The 24,393-nt window shown below is 31.9% G+C and overlaps 3 protein-coding genes across 5 annotated transcripts; all 3 read left to right on the top strand.

The window, feature by feature from the left end:
- Positions 1-264: 264 nt before the first annotated feature.
- On the top strand, positions 265-2,100 carry LOC130949321 (uncharacterized). Its single transcript, XM_057878074.1, has 2 exons — positions 265-372; positions 475-2,100. Exons 1-2 carry the CDS (start codon positions 265-267, stop codon positions 2,098-2,100), a joined length of 1,734 nt encoding a protein of 577 aa, XP_057734057.1.
- Positions 2,101-5,211: 3,111 nt separating this feature from the next.
- Positions 5,212-11,418, top strand: LOC130951689 (uncharacterized). Of its 3 annotated transcripts, none has more exons than XM_057880393.1 (9): positions 5,212-5,547; positions 6,909-7,183; positions 7,315-7,403; positions 7,516-7,572; positions 8,886-8,948; positions 9,035-9,100; positions 9,808-9,903; positions 10,190-10,283; positions 10,382-11,416. In XM_057880393.1, the coding sequence occupies exons 2-9, from the start codon at positions 7,030-7,032 to the stop codon at positions 10,894-10,896; spliced, it is 1,134 nt and encodes a 377-aa protein (XP_057736376.1). In that variant the 5' UTR covers positions 5,212-5,547; positions 6,909-7,029; the 3' UTR covers positions 10,897-11,416. The 3 variants fall into 3 exon arrangements, with proteins under 3 accessions (XP_057736376.1, XP_057736377.1, XP_057736378.1); XM_057880394.1 differs by having other exon boundaries at positions 9,817-9,903; positions 10,382-11,414; XM_057880395.1 differs by lacking the exon at positions 8,886-8,948 and having other exon boundaries at positions 10,382-11,418.
- Positions 11,419-14,557: 3,139 nt separating this feature from the next.
- LOC130947294 (uncharacterized) lies at positions 14,558-17,908 on the top strand. The gene is made up of 9 exons (XM_057875954.1): positions 14,558-14,746; positions 15,026-15,211; positions 15,858-15,984; positions 16,141-16,227; positions 16,342-16,535; positions 16,861-16,956; positions 17,046-17,139; positions 17,331-17,450; positions 17,805-17,908. The coding sequence occupies exons 1-9, from the start codon at positions 14,558-14,560 to the stop codon at positions 17,906-17,908; spliced, it is 1,197 nt and encodes a 398-aa protein (XP_057731937.1).
- The last annotated feature ends 6,485 nt before the right edge of the window (positions 17,909-24,393 follow it).

The following is a 24,393-nucleotide window of genomic DNA, read 5'->3' as shown; positions in this document are numbered from 1 at the left end:
CGTCGATATTTTCAATCTTCTTGGTTTAAGAAATTTTCAAGTTGGTTAGAATATTCACCAGAAAAAGATGCTGCTTATTGTTTGCCTTGCTACTTGTTTGGTAAACATTATGGTGCTCGTAATGATGGAAAAAATGCATTTTCAGAGTTAGGATTTAGTAATTGGAAGAAAGTAAATAATGGGATAAATTGTGCATTTGTATGTCACGAGAGTTCTATTCTTAATTCTCCCCATAATTTATGTGTGAAATCTTGTGATGATTTAATGGCTCAATCTAAGCATATAGACAAAGTTCTTGATAGGCATAGTGATGAAACTATTGCAAATAACCGTTTAAGGTTGAAGACATCTATTAATGCTATTCGATGGCTTGTATTTCAAGCATGTGCATTTAGAGGCGAAGATGAAAGTCCTAGATCTTTGAATAGGGAAAATTTTATTGAGTTAATTAAACTTTTAGCTTCCTGTAATTAGAATGTTAATAATGTTGTTATTGAAAATGCTCCTGGAAATGCTCAATATATATCTCCCGGTGTTCAGAAAGATATATTGCATATCTTTGCTAGAAAAGTGCGTGCAACAATTCGAGAAGAAATTGGTGATTCTAAATTTTGTATAATTATTGATGAAGCAAGAGATGAGTCAAAGCGAGAACAAATGTCTGTGGTTTTGAGATTTGTAGACAAGCACGGTTGTGTTCAAGAAAGATTTTTTGATCTTATACATGTTTCTGATACATGTTCTTTGACATTGAAAACAGAAATTTCATCAGTTCTTTCTCGTCATAATCTTGATGTCCAAAATCTTAGGGGACAAGGGTACGATGGAGCTAGTAATATGCGCGGTGAATGGAATGGATTGCAAGCTCTATTTCTGAAAGATTGTCCTTTTGCTTATTACATTCATTGTCTTGCTCATCGATTACAATTAGCACTTGTTTCTGCAGCCAAAGAAGTTTGTTATGTTCATCAATTCTTTTCAAAACTTACACTAATTGTGAATGTTGTGACTGTTTCTCCTAAACGTCATGATCAGTTAAGGGTTGCTCAAGCAAATAATGTTGTAAACTTAATTGCCAATGATCAAATTGTGACAAGTAGTGGACTTAATCAAATTGGTACTTTGCAAAGAGCTGGAAATACTAGATGGGGGTCTCATTTGAATTCTGTACGTAGCTTGTTATGCATGTTTGATGCTACTTGTGAAGTTCTTGAAAAAAACACCGAAGAAGGTAATTTCTCCACTCGTGGTGATGCTAGTGCTGCTTATGATGCTATTACATCCTTTGAATTTGTCTTTGTTTTGCATTTGATGAGAAATATTTTGGAAGTTAGTCATGATCTTTGTCAAGCTTTGCAACGAAAAAATCAAGACATATTGAATGCTTTAACTCTAGTTTCTACTACCAAGACTTTAATCCAAAGAATGAGAGAATCAAGTTGGGAGGCTTTCATAAAAGAAGTTATATTATTTTGTGAGAAACATAAAGTTGAAGTTCCTGATATGAATGCATTGCATATTCCTAGAAGAGGCCGAACTCGCAAAATTGTTGATCAAATTTCAGTGGAGCATCATTACCGTGTTAATTTATTTCTGGCTGTAATTGATACACAATTGCAAAAGCTTAATGGAAGATTCAACGATAATATGGTGGAATTGCTTACTTTAAGTTCAACTTTAGATCCCAGAGATAATTATAAGTTCTTCAGTGTCAACAAAGTATGTGAATTAGTAGAACGGTTTTATCCAAGTGACTTCAGTGACCAAGAGAAATTTCACATTAGAATGCAAGCTCAACATTATGAACTTGATGTTCCTAATCATGTTGAATTAACTAACTTGTGTACAATTTCGGAGTTATGTCAAGGATTAACGAAGACAGAAAATTTTTGTTTTCAATGTCAAAGAACTGCTACAACTGAGAGATCTTTTTCAGCTATGAATATTGTGAAGAATAGACTCAGAAACAAAATGGAAGATGAATTGCTTGCTAATTGTCTTTTGATTTACATTGAGAAGAAGATTGCTGAAAAATTTGACATAGATTCTATTATCGATGAATTTTATGATATGAAGAATCGACGTGTACCACTTCGTTAGTAAAAAGTACACATTTTTTTATACTTTAAATATATATTCTCTATCTGTATATTTTTATAATATATCTTACATTATAATTTATTTGCATATATTTTTTTATATTATATATATTATTGGGCCCCCATGATAACATTTCTGGATCCATATATATATATATATATATATATATCCGGTGGGTACATTTAGAATTTAGCCTTTGTTCCAAATAAAAATCTCAAAACCTGCCTGAATTGAGTAAAGACTGGGTCGGTACCCGCAAGTACTGGTTGGATTGTCGTTCTGAAGCTTGAGTAGATTTAAAATGGCTTAAAAAATGTAAAAAAAAAGACAAATAATATAATACCTGTTCATATTTTAACCCAAAATAAATCATGACCAAGGACTCTATAAGCATCTTGTGATTCTAAGGAAGCCTAATAAGCTTGCAGGTCCAATATAACAAGACTATGAATCCAACGACCCAACTTGTATTGAGAAACGTGGTTCATAACCCATGCTCAACCCGATTTGCGCAGTAAGCAAAGTTTGATCACCCCGCTACTTCATACACTATTTTCATATCATTACCCTTCAATCTTCACAACCTGGAATAACCTCCCAAGATACAAGAAAAAAAAAATTGTCCACTATCCATAAATAAAGTGGTGAACAAGTCATCACACTTTATAAATATCCTATTCAACTCAAGTATTTTTTTTATCTCAATTCACTTAAATATGCCTGAACTCTTACTAATTTAAATATCAGAGTCTCTTGTAGGTACTCCCTACCATTATTCATACAAGAAATTTGAGAGATTCTTCCTTTCCAATGGACAAATCGAAAATTTCAACTCAAAGAAGTCTAAACCTCACATTTAGGCCCACTTCAAATATTTTCTTAAAACAGTATCTTAAAACATAGTTTTTACCAGAATGTAGTAATAACTTTAGTCTATGTTTGGGAGTATTAAAAAAAGAAACAGCATAGAATGGAATGACTAAGTGAATCATGTTTGGAAGAACTTTTAGAAGGAGAAATGGCATGTTTAAGGTGGATTGGTGGAACAATATTCTGTTAAATATTACTTGTCATTCAAAATTAGTATTTTTTGACGAATAAACTATTAAAATAATACCCAAAAAATTTTAGCGTTGACAAAAAAGAACATGAAAGATGCAAAAGATAAAATAATTTCAAAAAGATTTTAAAATTTGACAAAATACCCAACATAAAAGCATGACATCACATTGAATAGAAAATACTGACCTGGCTACTGAAAATGTTGAGTGAGAGAACCCTAAATCCTAATTTTTCAAAATCACGTCCTTTACTTTTTTTTTCCTTATTACCTTCCTTATCAAACAATCATGGAAGGTTTTCATAATCACCATCACCATCCCAATTCTTTCTCTTATACCGTCGCCATCACCAACACCACCACCACCGCGGCAACAACAAGTACCTTCAACATCGCACCATGGATGAGCAACAGAATATGGAGCAAGCTTTTTCAGAGGCTCATTAATCGCATCCTCGCCTTCTTTCCTTTTCCCACTTTTTCCCGAGCTTGTTCTATATACAAGAGATGGTATGCCCTTCTCTTCAACAACTCTTTTTTCGAACGCCACTGATTCATCTTCTTCAACTACAAAATCCACAAAAACTATATCTACAAGAACAACAACAACAATGGCGCCGCTTCCACTTTCACTAACCACAACAATAAGTATTCACCAATCTCGTGGAAGACCTTTTCTTGAAGGAGCAAGTAATTATGGATTCCATTGAGTAAGACTGTATTGCAAAGATACCGAAAGAATTTTGGATTGGGAAAAAAGGATTGAAGTCGTTGAAGCTGTCATGGTTGATGATGAATGAATGGTTATGAGAAGGGTTTTGGATTGGAAGAAAAGGAGGAAACGCTATTAGAGCTCTCTATCCCATCACTGAAACTTTTTTGATTGATAGATCAATGTTTTTCATTCATTATGACATCATGCTTTTATGTTTGAGTATTTTTGTCAAATTTTAAAATCTTTCAGGACTTATTTCGGTGCTTTCACTATTTTGTCTTTCACGTTTAATAATCTTTCGAATACCATTTTAGTAGTTTATCTTTTTTTTTTCCTCCAATTTAGGAGGATTAAGGAGAGAGAAAAAAAATTCATACATTATCATTCATTTTAATCATAAAAATTATTAAATATCCAAACAAAAGAATATCATATTTCTCATCATTTTGTTTTTTTTACCCTTCTTTTCTTTTTCATTGAGTTAACACTAACTGAAATGATTTAAAATTAAAACTTATATTGGATATCATATTTGAAATGATACTAGTATTAGATATCATGTTATAAAAAATTAGTGAAATATTACCCGTTGTATACCATTAAATAAACATTGTAATGTTATTATTATAATATTATTATTATTATAATGTTGTAACAAAAATCTAATTAAAATATACTCAAATAAATTAGATATATTCATTTATACTTTTGCATTTTATTATTTTATTATCAATTTGATAGAAAAATATATCCAAATCAATTTAACGTAAGTTTTTTTTCAATTATTTACAAAATTTTAATTTTTCTCTCAATCTAAATACCTAAATTTTCAATTTTCAAGTCCATAAAATTATTAATTTTATAATTCTATATTTTTTATTTTAGTTAAATTTTTACAATTTAATTAAAATTATTTGAAATAATTAAAAATAATTTAAATATAAATTAAAATGAGACTTAAATATTGAAGTGACAAATTTTATTTTGAATTTTAAATTGAGTTTTATGGTCAAATAAATATGTTAGATGATATTTTATAAAATCTAAAATAAAATAAAATTAAAACCATGCATTAAAAATGCTCTAAGTAACTCTCTCCTTCAAGAATTTTGATAATTGGTTCTAAAACTCGGATCGAATCGATCCGGTCCAAAACTAAAAGGTTTTACACTTCAATCCAACTAAAAAAATATTTTAAAAATCGTTTTAAAATTGTTGAACCAATCGGTCGGTCGAATTGAATTGGGATTCGACCGGTTTTTATAAAACGGCGTCGTTTTTGCGTTTTGTTTTAAAAGACAAGAGCCCGGTTCTCGTCCTCAGTCACCTGAAGCACTTGCCCCACTCTCGACTCTCGAGCCCCATTCCTGATTCCTCAGTCTCATCTATACTCTCATTATTTCTCCCCAAAGGACAACCCTAGCCTCCATCGCGCCCCGCCGTTGGTCTCACCGTCGCCGCCTGGTTCGTCGTGGTCGTTCGCGAATCCTCCTGTTCCGTCGTGCTCGAAGGCCCTTCCATTCCCCCAACGCCAGTGTCTCCAGGTCCTGCTCCGCTGTCGTGTTCGTCGCCAGCTCCCCGTCGTCCGTCGCCAGTTCGCCAGTGTTCGTCGCCAGCTTCCCGTCGTCTGTGGCTCTCCCTCAAATCTCTCTGGTCACTGCCCTCGCCGAAGGTAATGCTCGGATGCTTCGTCAGTGCTCGGTGCTTTTTCTTGGGTGATTGGCTTTGCTCACTGCTTGATAATAAATTTTAACTCTGTTACTGGCTTGTTCTTGTTTGTTCTGGGTTGATTAACTGTTACTGCCTTGTTCTTGTTTGTTCTGAATTGATTTACTGGCTTGTTCTTGTTTGTTCTGGGTTGATTAACTGTTACTGGCTTACTGATTGATGATAAATTGATACCGATAAATTGTTACTGGTTTGTTCGTGCTTTCATTTATTTTTTGTTGTTAAATTTTGTTAAAGTTTCTTGATGATAAATTTTGAACTCATTGTAATTTAAGTTGGTTCTTAATACTCCTGTTGTATCACATAGCTCACTACTAGTGCCTGCTGTTTGTGTTTGTTTTTTAGTTCAGAAATTATCAAATTATATTAATTATTGAATGGCTCTGCTCACTACTGCTATGCTGTGTTGTACTCTAGTTTGTGTCTTCTTCGCTGCTGTGCTGTGTTGTTTGGCTCTCTTGCTGTTCACTGCAGAGCTTTTTTGTGTTTAATTAAGTTAATTAAACCTATGCTTTGGGCTTAATTGTGCCTAGATTGTTAAGTTATCAGCATATGTTCTGCTGTGCTGTTGTTTGTGTTGATGTTTTGTGTTTTGTGATTTCTTTGAGTAGTGATGTGCTGCTGGAAACTGAATTGCTGCTGTTTTGTGTGTGTTTGTGTTTCTTTTACTGTTTTGTGATTTAATTATGCTTAGATGGTGACTATCTTCATGATTATTTATTTCAGTTATGTAGGATTTTGTGATTTCTTTGCATAGTGATGTGCTGCTGGAGATTGAATTGCTGCTGTTTTGTGACTTAATTATGCCTAGATGGTGACTGTCTTCAAGATTTATTGATTTCAGTTATGTAGGATTTTGTGTTTTTTTGCATAGTGATGTGCTGCTAGAGACTGGATTGCTGCTGTTTTGTGTTTGTGTTTGTGTTTTACTGTTTTTGTGACTTAGTTATGCTTGCATTGGTGACTGTTTTCATGATTTATTGATTTTAGTTATATAGTGTTTTGTGATTTCTTTGCGTAGTGATTTTAGAAAATTATTTTGTCTAACGATTTTCTTTAAAAAATGGGAAAATATATACTGAAGTTTTTTCTCCGATTTTTTTTTATAGTACTCTCTAAGTTACTTTTGAAATATTTTAACTAAAAATTAGACTAAATAGTAAATACATAATAATTTACAACTAATAGAAATATGATATATCAACTTGAGCCAAAATATTATTTTTTTAAAGAACTATTTTTAAAAAAGAAAAATAGAAAAACTTTACTTACACCATGGCTGAAAAGTGACATCTTGTGTGCCAGTCCAAGACCTCCCTAGAAGAGACGAGAAAACAGTGACAAAAGAAGATACTCGGCTCACAGGCCCTTCTCCTTCTCCCACTGTTGGTCACGGCGGCGCTCTCTTCCTCCTCTCTTGCCATCTATGACGACTCGAATAGCGCCTGGTGTTGGCGCCAACTTGCTTGGCCAACACTCTGCCGAGAGGAATCAGGACGCCACCGCCTATGTCGGCAATCTGGACCCCCAAGTTCCTGAGGAGTTGCTCTGGGAGCTTTTCGTTCAGGCTGGCCCTGTCGGTTCGTCTCTCTCTCTCTCTCTCTCTCTCTCTCTCTCTCTCTCTCTCTCTCTCTCTCTCTCTCTCTCTCTCTCTCTCTCAAATCTGCTGTTGTTTTCATTAGGGTTTGATATCATTCTTGCGCCTTTTCAGTTAATGTCTATGTTCCCAAGGACAGAGTCACTAACCAACACCAGGGATATGGATTTGTTGAATTCCGTAGTGAAGAAGATGCTGACTATGTAAGTCACTACTACTACTATTATTGTTATTCAGTTGAGTGTTATGCTTTGTTCTATTTCTCTATAGGTCATAGTTGTATCAGCTGCTCATTGAATTTCTTTTCCATCGCAGGCCATCAAGGTGCTTAATATGATTAAACTTTACGGCAAGCCAATTCGTGTAAATAAGGTCTGCGGTTTTTATTATTATGACTCTCTTTGTGCGTTGGTATTTAAGTATGAAACCTTGAGTGTATAGAATTTTAAGGTCAAGCATTGCAAATGCCAAGAAAAGAAGCAAAATAGCTGTGAGAAAGTATAGGGAACAACTTGTAGTTGGCCAACATTAGCTGATCTTTCTTTTTTAATTCTAAAAATTCTCATTCTGTGGAGGATTTGAGGTTTAGGTTTTATAATTTAGTGTTAAGGATTTAGAAACAGTTGGCAGATGTTGGCCAAAAAAAGTTGACTCCCTAGAGTTTACTCAATAGCTGTAGGGAAATTTTCAATGTTAAGTTCGATGAATGAATAGATGAAAACAGATTCGGTCAGGACAAAGCTAGAGTTGTGCCTATTGAGGAGAAAATGATTATTAACCTGTCGAAGGTGGTTTAGTTATGGGAGGAAATGACCAAGTAGATTCTCTAGTGTGAGAAACATGAACCTGTTAGATGCTGATGTGGTTGATAAGGGTAGAGGAAGGTTAAATATAGAGGAAACCATTAGAAGTATCTTTTGTTCAATGATTTTGCTAAAATATATTCTTTGTGTGATGGCATTGTTTTATCCATACAGCCAACCACCTTAACTTGTGCTAGTGGTATGAGATCTGATTGTTTTCCTCTTTAGACTTTAGAGGTGCCATTCCATGTGTTGGTCCATGAAACCATCACATTTGCCTGGCAGAGTTGAGTAGCGAATGTGTTTGGTTAGTGGATTGCCTTGATTCTTACAAAACTTTAAATGTTTACTTTTGGAATTAAGTGATTTGAACGTTAAACAGTAGAGTATGGAGACAATATAGGAAAAAGTTATTGATCTAAAACTCAAGCCTAGACTTCATTGAGACACAATGAAATACTTGCTAGTGCATACAATAGCACCATAGCACCTTAAAAGCTCTTGCCATTCACAAGCACTATACACTTGAAGTTCATTTTTTTGGTGACACATTTCTCAATTCACCTTGCACATGCCAACTTAACATGATACACACTTCCCTCACAGCTGCTCACTTCACAGTTCACTCCTTATTGTTACATTATCAGTTCTATGCAAAATATTAACCTAGATCATTTTTCCCAACTCATCTCTCATTGCAAGATGTTAGTATGTCACGTTTTTTCCTCCGCATGGAATAAGTCTTTCATATTTACATTAGCTTGTATGAACATTCGTGTTTTCCGTATATACCCTGCTGTGTTTCTACTATCTCATGTCAGTGTCCTCACCATATGATTAAAGAGTATTGATTATTTTATTTTATTTATTTAAATTTTTAAGGCAACCCAAGATAAAAAGAGCTTGGATGTGGGGGCAAACCTTTTCATTGGCAACCTTGATCCTGTAAGTTACCAAGTTATGCAAGTGCTCAACAAGTTCACGTATGTTGAACATTGAAATCTAACTAATTGTTCCTGATGTTACTACAGGATGTAGATGAGAAGCTCTTGTATGATACTTTCAGTGCATTTGGAGTTATTGTTACTAATCCAAAGGTTATTTTCTTCTAATATCTTTCATTACTTCTAGAAGCATCATGATTGTATAGCTTAATTAACAGCTTCCTGCAAGTAGCAGTTGCTAAATACTTTTCATTTTCCCCTTATCTGCATTTCTCAGTAGAACAACCAGATATTATTGTTTTATCCTCTGATCACTGGTCCATTCATTTTTGAGCACTTAGCAGTTAGCTGTATACTCCTAAAATGTTTGTGGTCTTACGAAATGAATTTGATGCTGTTCCAATGTATCCTCCAAGAGAAAAGTTTTCTAATTATTTTTCCCTTAAATGGGTTGGGTGGATCCATAAAGTGGAATTTTGGTTTAGCACTTTATTTGATTGGTTGAGTGTTTGATGCCGGTTGAAACTATTGACAATTTTGATTCTTTGATAATTGTCTTAGTAGTCTCCTGTAGTTAAATATATGCTGTCAAGTAAACAATAATTCTAAATCCTCCTAAGTTACCCTTCTAATAATGCTTCAAATTACTAAATAAAAAATTTCTTGAATGCTTATGTTCCCAAGGTATTGATTGCTTATACATTTTTTCATGTAATATTTTCCTTTTAAGTACTTAGATGATTATTAGGAGGATATAGCAAAATCTAAATCAAATTATACTTCCTTGCCCATCTCAACTCTGCATCGTACAGGGATTGATTTCCCTGAAAATTATGCACATGATCTGATGTTCAGGCCCCTTTATACAGATTATGAGAGATCCTGATACCGGAAATTCCCGTGGTTTTGGCTTCATTAGCTATGATTCATTTGAGGCATCTGATTCAGCTATTGAGGTATGCCAGTACATTTGAAATTTCGGATCATTTTTAGGAATGTAGGTGACGACTTTCCTCCATTACGCTTGCAATTTCAGCCTTGTTTTTATGCTTTGGATAGCAACAGCTGCAAATACTCTAGACAATGTCCAAAGAATACCTATACTTGTTTGTTCCCCTTTTAAAATAAAACGTGTTTTGATTTTGTTGTCATTTCTGAATCAAAATCATTCTTAATTATAAAATATGATCTTGAGGAAGCATTCCTATATCACTAACAATGATATTATTTTACACTTCATAGGCAATGAATGGGCAATATCTTTGCAATCGCCAAATTACAGTGTCATATGCTTACAAAAAAGACACTAAAGGAGAACGGCACGGCACGCCAGCAGGTCAGCCCCTTTTTGTTTTTGGCAACTATCTATTTTTCTGTAATTAAGTTACGCCTTTTGTCACAATACCATATGCTTATGTTTTATGTTTGATGCAGAAAGAGTTTTGGCTGCAAGCAATCCCACTGCACAGAAGAGTAGGCCTCATACGAGATTTGCCAGTGCACCTCCAACACTCGCCAATGTTGCTCAGGCTAATGGTACCGTTGCTGTTCCAGTGCCTCCTCACCCCTTTGCTAATGGAGTTGCTCCACCTCCCATTCCTGCCCTCCGACCACCACCACCCCCACCTCAGGCAGCAGCATTTCAGCCAATGCCAGGAGCTGGGCAACCAGCATGGCATCAACAGCAGCCTGGACTCCCACATGGAATGCCCCCACCTCAGGTCCAGCAGTTCCGGCCACCTCCATCTGGTATGCCAATGCCGCCACCTCCACAAGCTGTTTCGGCTCCTCCAAGGCCTCTTCCGCCACCAGCAGGAATGGTAGGCCAACCACCTGTTTGGCGACCACAACCACCGCCACCGCAGCAACAGGGTGGACGACCTATGGCATATCCTCAACCCTCAATGCCTCCACCACCTTCCTACAGCCAGATGCCGCCACCTCAATGAAGGGATTCAACCCTTTTGGAAGGATCCAGGGTCCTATTATGTTGAATTTCGCCACTGATCTTTAGCGTTATGTTTCTTAATTAATGTGGTATTAGATACAGTTGCTATCGGCATCCTTGACACTAGGACAGTTAACAATATAATTAGAGTCCAAAGGAGAGATGCTCGACTCTTTAGCCTTGGGTTTGATATTGTTTTTAAGTAACTAATTCCAGAGTTCTTTCAAGCAATGTTGAATTGTGAAGGTGAAGGAAAAATAGGAAGTAAATATCCAATCTGGCCTGTTTTATTTCTGTGACGGACTAAGCCTCCCCTAACAAAAGAACAAGTGACAATGCAGCCTTAATCTTTGCTTTGTGATATGCATTAGGTCTTCTGAATCTGATAGTGAAGTCCGTTAAGAGCAAACAGAGTGAGTTTTTGTCATGTTAACCCTGTGAGGTGCGTGTGACGGGCGAATTTATAGTTGTGTAATTGAGTTGGTTATAATATTGGTTCACTAGTTCATTAGTTTAATGAGTAGATCACTAGCAGAATTGGTTAATTTAGTTATTATTAAATAATTATATAAAAATTTAATATTTTTTATAATAAATATTTTTAATATTATTTTTAAATTAAAGTAATTATTATTTTATATCTATTATATTGTTGTATACTGTGTGTAATTATTAAAAAAATAATACTAATAAATATCATATAATCATAAAAAATTGTTATAATTAATAAAAAAAATTTTTTTGCTGACTGAATTAATAAAAATATTTGTGATTTTTTGGTAGATGTTTACCAAAATTTATATTTATAATAATAATAATAAGTCATAATTAAAAATGTAATTAATTTAAAAATAAGTAAGTATAAAATTAAAATAATATAACATAATTTAATTATATTTTTTTATTATATATCAATTGAATAGTATATTTATTACTAAAAAGCATCCGCGTCAGGTAACGACTTATTACTAAAAAGCTTCTACCCGAACGCAGAGCGGGTAATAATCCGCCTCCGGTGTGGGGTGGGTGGCCGGGTGCACCAGTGGCGGGACGGGGCCGGGATCAGAGTGAACCCACTCCTACTCGTCCTGGAATATATATATAAATATATAAAAATTAATAAATATAAATATAATAAATATATAAGTAACTTTTGTGTCTTGTGCCTAGGGTTTCAGTTCAGTGTTTCGCTCCATCACTCCAGTTTGAAAATAAAACCCTAATATTCTTCTCCAGTGAGTAAGAGACTGAGAGCAGGGAGGGCATCGAGCTTCTTCTTCTCCAACGCCTACCCGCGCCGACCGCCGTCCTCCGTCTGTGAGAGCAGAGCTTTGCCGTCGTCGTCCGTCTGTGGGAGCAGAGCTTCGCGCCTTCACCGCTGTCCTTGTCTGAGAGCACTTCGCTGCCGTCCTCCGTCTGAGAGGAGAGCTTCACCGCTGTCCTCGTCTGAAATCTGAGCTTCGCTGCCATCCTCCGTTCTTCCCTGTGAGCCGTCGTCGTAGCTGTGAACCCGTTGCCGTCGCTGCGTCCTGGGAAACACTGAATCTGTACTGTAAGTTCCTCTCTGTCTCTCTGTCTCTCTCCTGTGGGAAGAGTAATATATTTGCTCTGGAACTCTGTTATTCATAATTTCATATATTTGCTTATCTTTTCTTTTATCATCATTTACTCTGGAATTCTATAATTCTGTAATTGTAACTGGAACTTATGTTAAAAAGAGTACTATGCAGCTAATTAGGGGCACTCATAATCTGTATAATCCATATCTACTATTCCAAATTTCCAACTGCTTATGCCTTGATGCTGTTTATATGCATAACATACCTTTTCAAATCTTTCGGGTATGATTTTAGAAGTTTACCCTTTGTTTTTTACCCTCCAATTTAGAAGAATTAAGGAGAGAGAAAAAAAAAAAAAAAACTCATACATTGTCATTCTTTGTAATCATACAAAATATTAAACATCCAAACAAAAGAACATCATGTTCCTCATCATTTTGTTTTTTTAACCCGTTTTTCTATTCCTTTGTGAGTCAGTAACTGAAATAATTTAAAATTAAAACTTATATTAGATATCATATTTGAAATGATACTAGTATCAGATATCGTATTATTTTAATGAAAGATTAGTGAAATGCTACCACTTGTTTAACATTAAATAAACATTGTAATATTATTATTGTAATGTTGTTATTGTAACTTGTAACAAAAATCTAATTAAAATATACTCAAATAATTTATTTTATTTTATTTTATTTATTTTATTTTATTTTATTAAAGATAGGGAGACTCAAACTTAGTTGTACTCATGCATTTTATTATTCTATTTTTTATTATCTTTTTATCAATTTGATAGAAAAATAGATCCAAATCAATTTAAATACTTTAATTTTACAAAATTTTAATTTTTCTCTCAATCTAAATACATAAAATTCTCAATCTTCATGCCCTATATTTTTTATTTTAGTTAAATTTTCACAATTTAATTAAAATTATTTGAAATAATTAAAAATAATTTAAATATAAATTAAAATGAGACTAATCATTGGAGTGACAAATTTTATATTAAATTTTAAATGAAGTTTTATGATATATAATCACATAAATATTTTATATGACATTTTATAAAACCTAAAATAAAATAAAACTAAAACAATGCATTAAAAATGCTCCAAGTAACTCTCTCCTTCAAGAACTTTAATAACCATTTCTTCTCCTTTAAAAGACTTACTCCTTGTTGACGGGCTTTTTTTCCCTTAAAAAAAATACCCCTAACAACTAGTTTATACACATGGTTAGTGATAAAGTCAAATATAAAAAATTTTTCAAAAGATATAAATAGATTTTTGTAATATTTTGTTAGATATTTTTTAAATTGTTACATGTTAAACCATAAATGCTTTTATTTATTGGTTTAAATAAGTTTTTTATCCTTGTAAATTATCTATTTTTTGTTTAGTCCTTAAAAAATATCATTAAAAAAGATATTTTAACAAACAATTAAAGAAAAAATATTTTTAAATATGTGTTTTAAAATAAAAAAATATAATAAAAAACTAGTTGTTTTCTTCAAAAACCCTACAAGAACCCTAATACGGTAATACCACAGCATCAGCTGCAAAACACCATAACTGACTCGACAAGGGTGCTTTCTCTTCTTTCTCCTACTCTCTCAATTGGCTTTCTCACCGGCAGCATGAATTCCGGCGGCGGAGCATAGTCCATCGGTGACTTAACAGCACTTATAGGTTCTTCTTCTCTCTTCATTTCCGCGCTCTGACTCTGCCTTTTTTCCCTTTCAGAATCTCGTTGTCCTCTGTTTACTGTTTTTCCTTATTTGGGTTTCTTTTTCTTCCTGTTTGTGTTTGCTGTTCACTGGTGATTAAGTTTAATTAGGATTTGACGATGTTAACTGCATGTTCTGTTTTACTTTTACTTAGACTATGGAGACGATGAATGGTTCTGATATCGTGTATGATTTCTTGTTTTTAAACATTTGTATATGTCATACATAGATGCAGAATGATGTTACGTGTGTTTGTCCAAATAGCGCTTGATAGCGTGCCATCTTGCATGTTGAATCGTTGATACTTGTTATGATACTGGTGTTTATTGTGGATGAACTTTGATGTGATGCAGTTATAAATTTATTTAGCTTCAACAATGTCATCATCGTCCGAAGACGAGTCAATGTCCGAGATGGAAGAACAGGAGAATCAGAATAAAGAAATGAAGCATGAAAATGGAGTGCTTGATTACATAATGAGCTTGGAAAGTGTGCCAACAAAGCTCCCTCCACATCTTGAGCTTCTCAGGACCCGGGTCCTCTGCAACAACGATGCTCCTCAGCATGTAAAACCTTGCTATCTCTATGTTCATTTTTTATTTTTAGTCTGTTTTTTCCTTATGGTTCTCTCAAATCCAGTTTGTAATTTTATTATTTTGGAATTTGTGTTGTGTGTTTGTATGATAGGTGTTAATGAGTTTCAATGAAAACTTGTAGTTTTTTTTTCAGCTTATTTCACTTTTTGAGTGATTAAGTAATATGTATATGCTGGTTCTAAATTTTCTTTTCTTTTTCTTTTTTATCGGTTGCCTGCTATTTATGTTTTCCTATGTTGATGTTTGTAGACAGATACCATACAGTATTCTGGTGCTTATGCAGCATTAGGTGTTGATAATAGCTTGCGGTTGGATAATTTCAGTCAAAACTTCAAAGTTGAAGTGAAGCGGCTCACAGATGATGACATAGAGTTTGATATGATTGGTATTGATCCTTCACTTGCCAATGCATTTCGAAGAATCCTTATAGCAGAGGTGAAATGTTTATTTAATACTTTCCTCAATATTTATAATCAGTATGTCAGACTTGTTTATCTTAAATATTGCATCATTTATAGTCCATTTTGAAGTGCTTTGGTACATTTGGTTGGAACAAAAGGGTCCTTAATGATTCTTTTTTTAATGCCTCTGATGTTCCTCTCGAGCCGATATTAAAAGGGATTTGCATCCATTGTTACATAGTGTACCCATGTAGGTCTTAGCTAACTCATATTTATTTGTGGATTTTGTATCCTCATCTTTATGCTATCTCCTCCTTAATGAAATTTCTTTTTCTAATACAAAAAGTATTTATTTAATTTTTTTCACAATCTCAGCCAAATATTACGTTCAAAAGAGTTGAAGGATGAATTCCAACTGGCTATTGTTTTTGTCTTTTTTTTTTGGTTGATGATGTCAGAAACAGGGATACGTTACTTTGCTTTGATGCTTTAGCCAAACAAAAATTTCTTTGATAAACTGTGGTCCAAAATTACCCCTGGGTGTGTATAACATCTTCTGGCAGTGTTATTTTCACCTTGATGTGTTGGCCTTTCTTAGTTTCTTTCTCTCCAATTTTATGTTTTGCCATTAATAGTTCAATGGAAATTATCAAATTCTGACGTGATGGTTATAAATTTAGGTACCAACAATGGCTATTGAAAGAGTTTACATTGCAAACAATACATCACTTATACAAGATGAAGTTCTATCCCATAGATTAGGCCTCATACCAATCAGTGCTGATCCCAGGCTATTTAAATATCCAGGTCTGATTTCTATGTTGTCACCTAATTTGTTTCTGATTACGTAAATATCTTTCTTGTGTGATAGATAAAATTCTATATAGGTTGTTTTGCCGTTTGTGTAGATGATCTCATAATATGGCAGACTTGAATTTGTCTCCTTTTTTTGGTTGTGGATAGATAATGCTGGGGATGATAGGAATGAAAAGAATACCATTGTCTTCAAACTACATGTTGCTTGCCATAAAGGACAGCCACGTATGACTGGTAAATGAGTCAGGCTCTTGCTTGATATTGAAATGTTGCATTTAGTTTTATTTGGCTATTTTAACTTTAATCATATTAGCAATCTTTCTTGTTTGATGATGTTGCAAAATGCAGTGAGATCAGATGAACTAAAGTGGTTACCTAATGGGAGTGAGCTAATAGCTGAAGATGCCAAACCAAGTGCAAGTTCAAAACCAAAGACATTTACATCCTTTACTTGCAGTCAAGAATCGATTCCCGAAATTTCCAGCAATCCAATTGGTCCCAAATATTTGGATATTATATTAGCTAAACTTGGACCTGGTCAGGTAAAAATTCTATCTACCTCACTATTTAGGGTAACATACATTTCAATTGAGTGCTTGGTGATAAATAAACTGGAAAAAGGAATTTATCTGTAGCTCTTCATAGAGATTGGGTGAGTTTTGCATGTTATATATACTGCGTGCTATTTGTGTGTACTGATGTAGTAGCACTACGTGCTTTTCAATTGGAAACTTATCGAGCATAGTGCTTGAATAAGCAGATTTGAATTGGAAACTATCAGGTCTCTCTCCCCCCTTCTTTCCGAGAAAGACTAAAACTAGCAGTATTTCTAACCTAATATTTGGTTTACTGTATGTGTTTTAATAGGAAATTGAACTTGAAGCTCATGCAGTTAAAGGTGTTGGTAGAACACATGCAAAATGGTCACCAGTTTCCACTGCTTGGTATCGGATGCTTCCGGAGGTAAGGGAGTATCATATATCAGTGTTGGTCAAATTTACTCACTATCAAAACTTACAGAAACTTGGCCTCTGTATGTTTGACTTATATAGGTTGTCCTCTTGGAGAACATTGAGGATGATCTGGCCGTCAAACTACAAGAAAAATGTCCAGTTGGATTATTTGACATTGAAGATATTGGGAAAGGTATTTTTGTTTTTAGATCCATGCTTCTTGCATCAGATATATCTTTCAATTGTTGACCACATTTTCTATGGAAATTGCCATTGCTTTTGCATCAATGCCTTTTCCGTATTGTATACAACGTTCTGTAAATTACGCAAACGATGTAAAGTTTTCCTGTTGTGTAATAACTAGACTGAGTTAATGTTGGACAGGCAAAAAAAGGGCCACGGTAGCCAGACCACGAGATTGCATTCTGTGTAGGGAATGCATTAGAGAGGGAAAAGAATGGGAAGATCGTATATCATTACGTCGTGTTAAAGATCACTTCATTTGTAAGTACTATGGTTCCTTCAAATTGTCTAAAGCTGTCTAATTTTCTTTTCTTTTTTGTATAAAAAATACTAAAGCACATGGAGGGCAGTGAGAGACAATTCCAAATAACGAGTAAACCAAAGAGAATATAGTACTGTCTAAACCAAAACATAATGTGTAGTGCAAAATTGCATAACAAGCATTCTGCGACCATATTTGACCTCTCTCTCTCTCTGGCCTTATTTTACTTATGTTTAACTCAATATCTATTTTTCAAAGTAATCTTGTGTAATTTTTTCTGATAGGGATTATTGTTTTGATAGGTTCCCAAAATTACTTTCATATCTTTTACTTTTTTTTCTTCACCCTTGTAGTTACTATTGAATCGACTGGAGCATTGCCCCCTGAAGTGCTATTCACTGAAGCTGTGAAGATTCTGGAAGACAAGTGTGAACGAGTAATTACTGAGCTTTCTTGATTTTTTGTGTGGTATCTTGCAACGAAAGTAATGGTGAAAATGTAGTAGTGCATGATTACACATGGTTTGTATTGTTATTATCTTTATCTAATCCTCTAAGAATATATATTTTTTTCTTTTGATATAAAAGCTCTCTTTTTTTGTAGTGAATCCTAACCCTTTTTAGCAAATAGGAAATCTGATTGAAGATTTTATAGCAAAAAACATTCCTCGTTTCATGGTATATATACCATCTAATTAAAGGCTGAAATTGTTCCCAAGGTGGAATACTTGAATTAATTTATACCTCTGAAGCCAAACAAAAAGATGATTACAAAATGGGAAAAGAACTTTTCCTCTTCTCGAAACTAATTTATCCCCTATGAACCCAAACCAAAATAAACTTACATATAATAAATGATTACTGTACAGTAATTGAGCAACGCATTTTAAGTCAGTTAGTTACCCACAACTGAGGTTTTTAGGAACCCGAAAGGAAGAAAGCCAGAAGAAAGCCAAGTAGCACCACAGGCAGGAAGATGAAACCATGCTAGTTTTTATATCCCATGTAGTATTGTTCCTCCCATACAATTGTAGATTTAGATAAATTATTTTAGTATCGACACATGGTTGTATAGGTTTAAGATTACTTCAAAAGGACTAGAGTTTAAAAATGAGATCCCGTTACACTTTGACTTCATCCTTTGACTTCATCCGAACACAACTATACTCAACTGAACTAAAAAACTAACATGAATGATGCGGAGAACCACAAATATTAGTGCTGTTAAGGTGCGTTTGGAACAGAGATTGAGATTCATAGATAGAGACTGAACTTAGTTTAAGTATTGTGTTCAGCATAAAATATACTGGATTGAGTTATGTATTCTATTTGGTTTAAGATAGAAAGTGAAATTAAATTATTCAAGTTACATTAATACTCCTATTATATTTCAATCAAACAAAAACCCCTAGCCCCTGTAATTAAAAATAGCGTTCACCCCCCCTCTTTCGTTAAAGCACTTCAGCCCCGTCATAGGCAGCAAAAGACAAACCCCGCTGAACAAAGCCCACACATATTTTCTTGTGTGCCTTGCTTCTTAATCGTAGCGCCATGAACCATCTCCCAGAATTGTGATTTAGATGCCTTCTCTTCCCACGAAGTTAGAGCACGCCACCGCGAAGGTGACAGTGATTTCGGCGGCCCTTCTGGGCACCATATTGCTGGTCACCGCCGTGAAGTTAGTGGGTGTTTGCCTCTGAATCTTTCTCTGTCTCTTTCTTTGATTTACTATTTGAGAAATTGAACCAAGATGGAGATTGAAAAAGAAGACAATGTTTTATCCTAAAAATTTCATTAAACAAGGATAATGTTGAAATATTATAATTATAACGAGGGTGCTTTAAGCAGAAAGACTTATGTAAATTTTAATCTATGTTTTTAAAATTTTTAGTCTCCTGAGTTTCTATTTTTTGGAGATACTAAATAAACTGAAATTATGAAAATAGAGATTAAAATTTTAATATCAGTTTCTTATCACCAAACACAATATTAAACCCCAATCCTTCCGTTTCAGTTCCAATCTCCACTACCAAATACAACCTTAGTGTCATTATAACTATTTCTAAGTATGGGATAAAACTACAAAGCAAACAACAAAAATCAATTATAGCAAAACATTATAGTATATGATCTACCACATTATGAAGGTAACAAAAAAAATTTGCTCACAAAAAATAACGAATATATTTCAAAACAATTAAATTAAAAGTAATGTTACTGTGCTGAAAGCAAATTTTTTCAACATGTGAAGAACTGATGTGTTATAATTGGATGACTGACACGTATGAATACTGTGGTTATACACAAATAGATAATTTCTGTCACATAGTCAGAAGATGAAAGTGATTAGGTAAAATAGATTAATGTTGCCATAATGCTTGTGATTATATTTATTGGACTTTTTGATGGGCTGCCAAATTATTTTTACGTGTGGACTAAGTTTTCAATGTTAATTTATAAAAAAAATTATTCAATTTATATTTTTATGATAATATAAAAACTAATTGCTTAAAAGATAATTGTATTTGCAACATATAAATAATGTGTAATGATACAAGAAGTTTTTATATTACAAATAAAGAAACGTAAGATTAATTTATTGTTGAATACTTCATTATTTATAAAGCAATGATATTTTTTTTCCAAAAAAAATCATGATAAGAAATTTAAATAGGTATTTAAAATAAGTTTTTAAATGTATTTTATTTTAGTCAGAATTTTGAATTTAATTTAGCCTAAATGTTTTGTTACTCCATGAAATAATTAAAAGTAGGTTTGGTCCAATAATAATAATAATAATAATAATAATAATAATAATAATAATAATAATAAATCAAAGGTTTACTGTGTCTACCCACTTTAATATTTTAGAAAATTTTGATAAAATTAAAAAATAGTATTAACCTCCCAATTATTTTAATAATTGCCAACTTTTTCTCTTTCCCAAATTTTCGTATAATTTAAATTTAAATCTCACTTTTTTTTCATATATTTCTTTCTTTATGTTTTGATTTTCAAATTTTATATAAATTTACGTGCAAATATATTGGATCTTTGGAGATATATTGACAATATAAAATATTTTATACTATCGTGTAATAATATTTATTTTTTAATGACTATTCACATAATCAATACAAAATATAGTTTTTACTATATGATCTTACATAATTAGAAGTACGAAAAAAATTATTTTATATTGACAATGTATCAAATTAAATTATAAAAATATTCGTAAAAAACTCTTGATTAATTAAATATCATATTTTAAAACTTATTTTTCCATGATTTATGAATTAAACATTGTAAAAATTCCTTTACCCAGTCACTAAAATTAATTTTAAATACCTGTTTAAATTTCTTATAATGATGACTTACTTTAAAAATATATTTTTTGGTGTCGTAAATAATAAAATAAAATACATTTAAAAATTATTTTAAATACCTATTTCTTTGAAAAAATATATATATCCTTACTTTATAAATAATAAATTATTCGACAACAAATTAATCTCACGTTTTATTGTTTATAATATAAAAGTTTATATCATTGTACATTATTTATATGTTATAAATACAAGGTTATTTTTCAAGAAATCAATTTTTGTATTGTCATAAAAATGTCAATCGAATAATTTTTTTTTCTATAAACTTATATTGAAAACTTAGTCCACACTTAAAAAAATAATTAGACTAACCCATCAAAATATCCAATAAACATAATCACAAGCATTAAAACAATATTAATATATTCTATGTAATTACTCTCTTACATTCTTCTAATTGTGTGACAGAAATTATGGATATGACCATAATACTTATACGCGTTACTCATTCAATGAAGACACATTAGTTCCTTACATACTGAAAAAATTTGCTTTCAGCACCATACCATTACCTTAAATTAATAGAAGGTACCCTCTATGATTAAAAAGTAAGTTCATAAAGAGGTATAGAAAATCCTGTGTTTTAAGTGTGGTATCGACACGTGCATGTGTTGTGTCTTTAAAGGGAGTAGGTTCATTGGGAGTTGTAATTGGCAGCCGAACATTCGAATCAATTTCTCTTTGCAAGGGGTTGAATTAAAGTTGGTGTCATTCTGTTTAGGTTATTATTGGACTAAGCCTTCTCGGTGTTTAGACATGTCTATAACGAGTCGCGGATCTTGAAAAAAAATTTTAGGGGCCAAATATATATATATATAAAAGTTTTTATACTTAAATTAAATGTATTAATTTTTATTTTTTAAATTATTATAAATTTATAATTATAGAAATAAATTATTAAAAAATTATAATTAACATAATAACATCTAAATTTATATTAAATATATAATTTTTTTGTCCAAATCAATTTTTTAAAAAAAATATTGAAGATTAATAAAAAAAATATAAAATAATAAATTTAAACTATAATAAGACTTTTTTTTATTTGATATTATGATACCAATTATTATATTGTGCAATATATTAAAGATAGTAGTGAAATAAAATTAAAATATTAGACTTATTTTAATAAATACTTATATATAGTTTATCTATTTTATAATTTAGTTGAAAAATAATTTTGTTTTATAAAACATTAAAATTAATAAAATAGTATGAAATCATTATTTATATTATTTATTATTTGATAGTTGAATTTTATTTAGTTCATTATATTTTAAAATAATAAGATTATCTTTTTATTATAAACATAAAAATTAAAAATGAAAAAAATGAAAATTTGTTTATATATATATATATATATACAAAAAGGAGAATATATTTGTAGTAAATTTTAAACCTAAGACTAAGAGTTTGTGAAAATTTTACAACAAAAATAATAATCAATTAAACCATTTATACCAAACAAAATAAATTGTCAAACTTTTAGTTTTATAAAATATTTAAGGAGGCCATGGCCCTATTGTCTTAATGAAACTTCACCATTATGTATAACCAATTTCTTGCTACTTATAACCAATAATTGTATTTCAGTTACCAATAACAATTAATATATATGTCACGTAAAACTAATATTTAACGTGTATCAAATAAATAAATAAATAAATAAATAAAACTAATATTTAACTCATGAAATTCACTATAACTACATATATCCTTACACATGTTTTTTGCTGTTTTTTTTTTTTTGTAATGTATTAATCACATACACCATTATCTTTGTGTGCACTCTAATATAAAATAAAAAAAAAAACTTTTATGGGAATATCTTTACAATTGTGTTTCCAGTTATAAAAAAATAAATAATATAATTTTATAATTTTATTTAAAATTTAAAATTATACCCATTAATTAGACCTAATTTAAAATTTATGCATCAACACATATTATATTTTAACATTAAACAGATAAAATTTCTTCTAGCGATAATAACTAGGTATGTAAAACAATTATCAATACTTAATTACGATTCTCAAAAGTGTACTCCACAAAAATGACCCTCCCTTAAACTAATAAAATTTCTTCTGATAATAATGCTAGCATACAATCAACCCAATAAAAAACCCATGAGATACATGATCCAGGCTCATGCTAAACATGGTGTAGTGATCCACAAAACAGCATCCTCCGTTGCACCACTCACCTTAGAAAGCTCAATTAAGTCCATGTGAAGCTCTGTCGACAAGCCCTACAAAGAATACTGATGACTCTGACACTAATGTTTTACAGCTCAACCAGCTTGTGGGTATGTGTATATTTTTTATTACATCATAAAATGTCTGTAATTCTGTATAAATTTAATTCTGTACCATATAATTTATCTTAATAGAATGTTTAATTGAAAATTGTACATTCTGTAAGAACTATTTTAAGAAGGTTTTTTTTATTCATATAAAATAAAATAAATACATACTTATCAGATTGTCTTAATCAAATTTTGGATATCCTCATTAGTTATTACTTATTACATTATTAATTTTTGGCTGAAAATAATTTTCTCAATTTTTTTTAATAATTAAGAGAATAAAGTGTGATATCTCATTATTAATTTTATAAGTGGGACAAAAAAAATGAGAGAAAAAGTATTGAAGGATTAGAAATTATACTTTACTTTTTTAATTTAAAAAAAAAAAGAATGAATACCCAACTCGACCCCTGATAATTTCTCCGAAAGACTACAGACCCCAAACAAAAAAATTATCCTTTTCGACCTTTGATATTTAACTTCGTGAGATTGGTTAGCCCATCTGTCAATTATCCCTCTTCAAAACATACTTATGTGACATGTTAATCACTAATATATCTTCCATTTAATTTTTATAAGTAAAATTAATTTAAAAATTAATAATATTTCTTAGTTTTATACAGTAAATTTAGTTAATGTATTTGAAAAAAGTAATAAAAAGGGTTAAGTATGATTTTGATCCCTAAGGTATGGGCTGAAAATTTTTTTCGTCCAAAACCTTTTTTTGCAGACAAAATCGTCTCTAAGATTTAACTTGGTATTAAAATTGTCCTTACCTTAGGGACCAAAATCGTACGAAGATGGTGGCAGAAGCGGAGGCAGATGTGAATCGTGTACAGTTTTTTATCTCTTCCCCCTTCGTATAGGAGAAATACTCTCTTTCTCTTATTATTTTTTTATTTTATAATTTTTTATTATGAGTAATTTGGTCAAAAATTTTAATATTTAAATAAAAAACACAATTTTAAAACTTGATTTTAAATTTTAGGGATAATTTTGTAAACAAAAAAAGTTGGAGATGAAAACAATTTTCGGTTTATATCTTAAGGACCAAAATTGTACCTAACTCTAATAAAAAAATAAAAATAAAAACTAAATAATCTTGATAATTATCCTTAAAAGATAAGTCTCCAACCAAAAAGAATTTGTTAATCTTAGTGAGTTCTTAATGGATAAATTAACCGTTTAACATGCCATATAGGGATGTCAATGGGGCGGGGCGGGGGCGGGGGATGCTTCCCTACTCCCCGTC

Source organism: Arachis stenosperma, chromosome 9, assembly GCF_014773155.1.
Source record: "Arachis stenosperma cultivar V10309 chromosome 9, arast.V10309.gnm1.PFL2, whole genome shotgun sequence".
NCBI classification, from domain to species: Eukaryota; Viridiplantae; Streptophyta; class Magnoliopsida; order Fabales; family Fabaceae; genus Arachis; species Arachis stenosperma.
Note: the sequence above shows the minus strand (reverse complement) of the source record. Positions and strands in the feature narration are given on the sequence as shown.

What these genes read in the sequence shown, in the direction of transcription:
- LOC130947294 (XM_057875954.1), top strand. Translation starts at nt 14,558, where the DNA reads ATGTCATCATCGTCCGAAGACGAGTCAATGTCCGAGATGGAAGAACAG. An exon ending in ACAACGATGCTCCTCAGCAT is followed by an intron (nt 14,747 to 15,025) that starts GTAAAACCTTGC and finishes TGATGTTTGTAG; the next exon opens with ACAGATACCATACAGTATTC. An exon ending in CTAAACTTGGACCTGGTCAG is followed by an intron (nt 16,536 to 16,860) that starts GTAAAAATTCTA and finishes GTGTTTTAATAG; the next exon opens with GAAATTGAACTTGAAGCTCA.
- LOC130949321 (XM_057878074.1), top strand. Translation starts at nt 265, where the DNA reads ATGGCTCAATCTAAGCATATAGACAAAGTTCTTGATAGGCATAGTGAT. An exon ending in TTAATGCTATTCGATGGCTT is followed by an intron (nt 373 to 474) that starts GTATTTCAAGCA and finishes TCCTGTAATTAG; the next exon opens with AATGTTAATAATGTTGTTAT.
- LOC130951689 (XM_057880393.1), top strand. Translation starts at nt 7,030, where the DNA reads ATGACGACTCGAATAGCGCCTGGTGTTGGCGCCAACTTGCTTGGCCAA. An exon ending in CGTTCAGGCTGGCCCTGTCG is followed by an intron (nt 7,184 to 7,314) that starts GTTCGTCTCTCT and finishes GCGCCTTTTCAG; the next exon opens with TTAATGTCTATGTTCCCAAG. An exon ending in ACGGCACGGCACGCCAGCAG is followed by an intron (nt 10,284 to 10,381) that starts GTCAGCCCCTTT and finishes TGTTTGATGCAG; the next exon opens with AAAGAGTTTTGGCTGCAAGC.